Here is a 5,867-nt window from a genome sequence, read left to right as displayed (position 1 = left end):
TCCCCTCTCCACCACAAGGAGGGCTGAAGAGCAGTTTAGCTGTTTCTGTGGGAACTGCCACAGGCAGAGAATCTTTGGAGTGAGAGAGGAGACATAGGTGCTGCAGTTTGATTTGTGAAGATTTATAAATTTATAGATTTATATATACATATATATATATATATAAACTTATAAATCTCTCTATATACATATGTATATATAAATCTGTGATATATATATAATATAAATACAAATATAAAAATACATGTATATACATAATATATGTATATTTAAGTATTAAGAAGATTTATAAAATAGAATAAAATAGTAAGATAGAATTTAATATATAGACAGTGAGAGTAGTAAGTGCAGGTTCACTTCGCTGAACAAGAAGATACTGCATGAGAAGGAGCTGGTGGGTTTTGGGTTTTACGTAGAAATCTTAGTGTTAAGGTTAAGAGAATCCTGTCCTGTCCTGTCTCCTATCCCTGCCTCTCCTCAAAGAGATAAATAAATTAGTTGTATTAGATTGCCTCAAGCCTTCAATTTATCTTCTGCAATAAGTTAAGCTTTGACAGTTTGCTTATCAATACAGTTGGGCAATCAAAGCTATCAATATTCAATACCAGTGCAGTCATATCAATTATATTTATAACATTTATTACACAAGTTTTAATTTTACCCCATTTCAATTGGCGAGTTGCCTCCAGCCCTCTATCAACCACTAGTAATTAGTTTAATAATATACAAGATTTATAATTTAGTTATAACAATTACCTACTAGTTTTAATTTGATTATTACAATATCAAAGAATAAGAATGTTCCAGAGCTGGACGGGACTTCAGATGCCATGTAGACCAACCTGAAGCTTAGCAGAAATGCCATCTACAACCACCATGAGCAGTAGCCATTCAATCTCCATCTGAAGACTGATGCCATTCCACTTTTAGACAGCATTTTTATTATTAGTAGTAATAATAATATATATTGCATAAATATTATTATTGCACATATTATTATTAAGATGCATTTTGTTTGAACCAACAATGTTCTTTACCCACTGGTCCAGTGCTGAGCACAGCTCCTGACAAATAGTAGGTACTTAATACATGTTCGTTAATTGATTGATTTGTTTCTGTTCTACTTTGGGGTACAAGCTGGAACAACTCTAATGCCTTTTCTACATATAATTTAATTGCTAAATAAACCCTCACAACAAAGCCCTTCAAAAACTTGTAGAGAGCAATCATCTCCCTTCCTCCCATCTCCATCCAAGCCACTTTCTGGCTTATACACACTCAATTCTTTCACTGGATCTTCCTTTAGCAGAGTTTTTTAGACTTCATTATTTTGGCTACATATCTCTGGTTTCTTTCCTTCTTGTTAACCTTTTTTCTACTCAATGGCATCTCAAACTGCACACATTAAATACTCCAGATAGGAGAATCTTACTGAGGCAGAAGACAATGAGGTCATTGACTAGATGAATTAAAAGGGTTAGAAATTTTAATTTCTTAGGGAGATTTTGTGCTTGATATCAATTCCTGATCCTCCCATTTTCTTTTCTTTTAATCAGAGCCCAATATTCTTTCTTTGTGGCCATTTTTGCTTCATCTTCCCTCTTACCTCAGCCAACTGGCTCCCAACATTTTTTGTAATAGTGTACTCATTCAAAAAATATTCAAAAAATCTCTGGATTAGATGCTGGCAATACTGATTAAAATAGTAAAGTTTTCTGTCCCCAAGGAACATATGTATTATATGACATATATTTTTGTTATAATGTTACATAAAACATATCCTATAAGTGAATTTGAAACATGGTCAACTGAAACATGGTCCAGTGTGATATGATATTTGAAATACAGGTTGGAGTCAAAGGGTTCAAGATTTTTTCTAAACTACATGAAGCAAAAGGAGAATCAAGACAAAGAACTATAGGAAATTTGATTATCATTTTCAAGTGGGGAGAATCAGAGGGGGCTTTATGTAGAAAATGAAACCTAAGCTGGGTCTCAAAGGTAGAGAAGAATTTCATCATGCAGATATGAGGAGATGCTCTTGAAATCAGAAATGAGAATGGCATGAGAGAGCAAGATAACATCAGATGGAACTGATGCTAATGTTCCATTTGGGCAGAAACTTAGGGCCACTGAAAGGGAGTAATATGAAATAAGGCTAGAAGGTTATAACTGAAGCTAAATTGGGTAGGGCATTGAATGAGGAGCTAAGGAGTGTATATGTTAGATATATTATATTATGGTTATTACATGATTATACTTTATTTTATTTATTATATGATATATACGTTATCTATTTATCTAGGCTTCTATCTATGTATCTATCTTTAGGTAGTTGGAGCTTCAAGGCATCTTAGAAGTCATTTATTTATCCAATTATTTTACTGAGTCCAATCCAGTCCCTTTATTGTGGCCCAAGGAGTTTACATGGCTTGAGAAAGCTCCTACAGGAAGTAGGAAAGATGGTATCTGAACCCAGGTTCTCTGACTAGCAATAAGAGACTTTTGTGGCAGCTGGGTGGTACAGTAAATAGAGTCTGCAGTCAGGAAGAGTTGTCTTCCTGAGTTCAGATTGTCCTCAGACACTTGCTAGATTGTGTGACCTTGGGAAAGTCACTTCACTCCAGAAGCCTCAGTTTCCTCATCTGTAAAATGAGCAGGAGAAGGAAATGGTACACTGCTCCAGTATCTGTGCCAGTAAAATCCCAAATGGGATCACAAAGAGTCAGAAAAAAACGAAATGACTGAACAACAACAAAAATAAAGACTTTAAAGTAGGAAAGTTAAATTATCAGAATAGTAATGGAATGAGAGCATTGATAATTGGGTGAAAGAGAGAGGGGGAGCCCCTAGACAGGAAGACTAGTTAGGAGGCTATTACTATAGTCCAAGCGAGATGTAATGAGAACCTAAACCTTGGTAGTGTCAATGGTAGTAGAGAGGATGGAAAAAGGTGTGAGGAATATTAGAAGGTTAAATGGACAGATTCCATAACTGAGTGAATATGGAGGGTGAGGGAAAAGGAAGAATAAAAATTTAATTCGTTTAGATACTAAATAACCTCTCTTTTACATTGTTTAGGTCGGTGCATTGCAAGGGGTTTCAAGAGGAATGTATGATGGGCCGGTCTACGACGTTCCAGCTACACCAAAATATGCAACTCCTGCTCCTTCTGCCAAATCTTCTCCTTCCAAACACCAGCCTCCACCAATCAGAAACCTCCATCAGTCCAATTTCAGTTTATCAGGTAATGCATGAAAGGTTGGTGCCAGCTTTAGGAATCTTCAGGAGAGAAAGCTGGCTCACTTTCCTTAGGAGACTCTCAATCAAGAGAGCAAGATGGAGTTATGGAATAGGGATGGAATTCTCTCTTTAAGTGGGTAAGAATAGGAAGTGATTCAGACACTGAATGAGCCTTTTGGAGGGGCTCTAAGATGCTAGTGGTTCAGGGATCCATGCTTCCTTTGGTGACTGTCCTTTGGAGTGTGCCGTCCGCTAATATATTCTTTAGGAGACATTCTCTGATTGAAAATGTTCCTCCCCGGAGGCCAGCCTTCTTCTGCTGAGACAATACATTGAGTCTCCACAAGAAAGCCCTGCAATAGGTTATTGACCTTATATTCAATGACTTTAATGTCCTGATGAGACCTGCCACAGCTTTTCAGGCTGCTGATAAACTGTCAGGAGTTCAAGGAGCCCCTGCAGACCATGATGAAGGATCAGAGAAAAACATAGTTTGGGGTGGTTTTATTTTAAGAGATTCTGAAATGGCTGCTTTGCTAGCAACCTAGATTACTACTGATTTAAAGAAAAGACTTTAGAAAATTCATTGAAATCTCAGAAAGAGATGATAAAACAAGACATTAGGCTGAGTGGTGTTCAAAGTGAATTAATTGTGGTTAATCTACAATTATTCTTTACTTCATAGAATTCTGACTCTGAGGTCAACCCCATGTACTATTCTACCTATGTATTATAATAATACCCATGTATTATTCTACCTCTTACAAAACACTTCCATTATAACAGTACTGAAACATAGGGAGTTATTTGCATTATTTATTGTATTTTACAAGTGAGGAAACTGAGGCTCTGAAATGTTTAAGTACTTTCTCCTATTCATGAAAGTAGCAAGCTTTAGAGGAAAATTTCAAACTCAGGTCTCTTGACTCTCATTCTAGATTTCTCTCATCATAGTCCACTGACTCAAACATGCTATTATATTGAACTTTGGGGTTTTTCTTCCATTTTGAAACCAGAGCTTTCTCTATCTTCCCTCTTGCCCAAGAAAAACTCCCTGAGGAGAAAAACAAATAAACAAACAATATTACCAGTTCAGAAAATGCTGAGCCCTGAGGTCAAACCCACTGTCCATCTTTGGGGGCCCAGAACCTGATTAGCTGAATTTTTCTCTTCCAGGGGCTCAGATAGATGACAACAACCCTCGCCGCACTGGCCATCGCATTGTGGCACCTCCTGGGGGTCGCTCCAACATCACCAGCCTTGGTTGAACCTTGAAGATGAATGGGTGGCCTTGAATGAAGGATTGCAGGAATTGTATCCATTCCCTTCTGTGTCAGTGTTATTGCAGTCCACAGTTTTATTTGGTACTAATGGAAAAAAAAAAGAATGGTGTTTTTGGGATTGGTTCCCTTCCCCTCACCCCCCTTTTTCTTTTTGGTATAGGAAGAAGTGGTAATAGTGTGGTGTATTTGCTTGGAACTACTTGCCTCCTCAACAATGTGTTTCCATCCCATAGTCACCTCAAAGCATGGTGCACCTGCTGCTCCTTTAGTGAGTTCAGGTTTTAGCTTTGTCCTCGTACCTGAATGATGATGGTTCCTTTGCACCCTGTAGCTGTACTAGGATAGTGAATGCATGTTACTGAATTATTTATGCCAGTCTGTGAGTGAGTCCCATAGAACACATTGCCAATGACTGACCTAGACACAATTCCAAGATTAAATGCCCTGACTTGACACATTGGAAACTCTTCAAAGGAAGAATCCCCCTCCCCCCAGTTTCACACACACACACACACACACACACACACACACACACACACACACACACACACACAGAAAGCATATTCTTTTGACATTATCCCATCAAGTTGCTCCAAGAGCAGCTTCTCTTGACTTTGTCCAACAAGGTTGCTCCAAGAACTGCTGATGGTGTTCAGCAAGGCAACTCTAAGAACAGCTCCTGCCGATACTGTCCATCAAGGATGCTCCATGAATAGTTCCTGTTGACATTACCCAGTAAGACGACTCCCCTTTCCTCAGTTATGAAGAGATATCCATGTCTTGTATGAGAAAATCTGGTCTCTGTCACAACTGTAACTCCCCATAATGTACATTCTAGTCTGTTTTCATCGTGTCAGCTTTTGAGTTCAGGTGGAGCCAAGGATTATACACCGAAAGGCTGCTCCCTACATATCATTCAGGGCTCTGTCCCATGAGGCAGTGGCACTCTGGGTTTGCATGGGTTTTTGGGTACCTACAAGATGGCTGAAGTGGCAGTCTGATTTTTAAAGTTTTGTACAAAGTTTTCTTTTGAAATCACACACATTTTTACTTACTGATGCTGTCCCAGACTGACTTGTTGTGGCTCTTATTTCTGAATTCAAAGCTTGTGAAATAAACAAAATTAACTGATCTGTGAACTAGTCTGTGGAATTTTTCTTCTTCTCTATAATTGAATGCTTCATGGTCGCAGTCCTACAACCCTGACCCCCCTCAACAATTACTAAAGAAAATTTTTATGACTCTTGTATATTTGCTTTCAAAGGAAGAAGCAGACACATGGAAACTGGAACTGCCCAATGTAAAACTTCACATACGCACACACAGATCAAGTCTAAACTT

General features: G+C 38.1%; 1 protein-coding gene across 1 annotated transcript in view; it reads left to right on the top strand.

Annotated features, from left to right (window-relative positions):
- Window positions 1–4,511, top strand: part of CRMP1 (collapsin response mediator protein 1) — an 87,191-nt gene extending 82,680 nt beyond the window's left edge. Inside the window, exons 13-14 of the mRNA XM_044680432.1 lie at window positions 3,082–3,247; window positions 4,420–4,511. Of these exons, the coding sequence (XP_044536367.1) occupies window positions 3,082–3,247; window positions 4,420–4,511 (258 nt within the window). The remainder of the gene's footprint in view (window positions 1–3,081; window positions 3,248–4,419) is intronic.
- The last annotated feature ends 1,356 nt before the right edge of the window (window positions 4,512–5,867 follow it).

The sequence above is a fragment of the Gracilinanus agilis genome, chromosome 6 (assembly GCF_016433145.1).
Source record: "Gracilinanus agilis isolate LMUSP501 chromosome 6, AgileGrace, whole genome shotgun sequence".
Taxonomy (NCBI): Eukaryota; Metazoa; Chordata; class Mammalia; order Didelphimorphia; family Didelphidae; genus Gracilinanus; species Gracilinanus agilis.
This window is presented reverse-complemented; position numbering and strand designations above follow the sequence as displayed.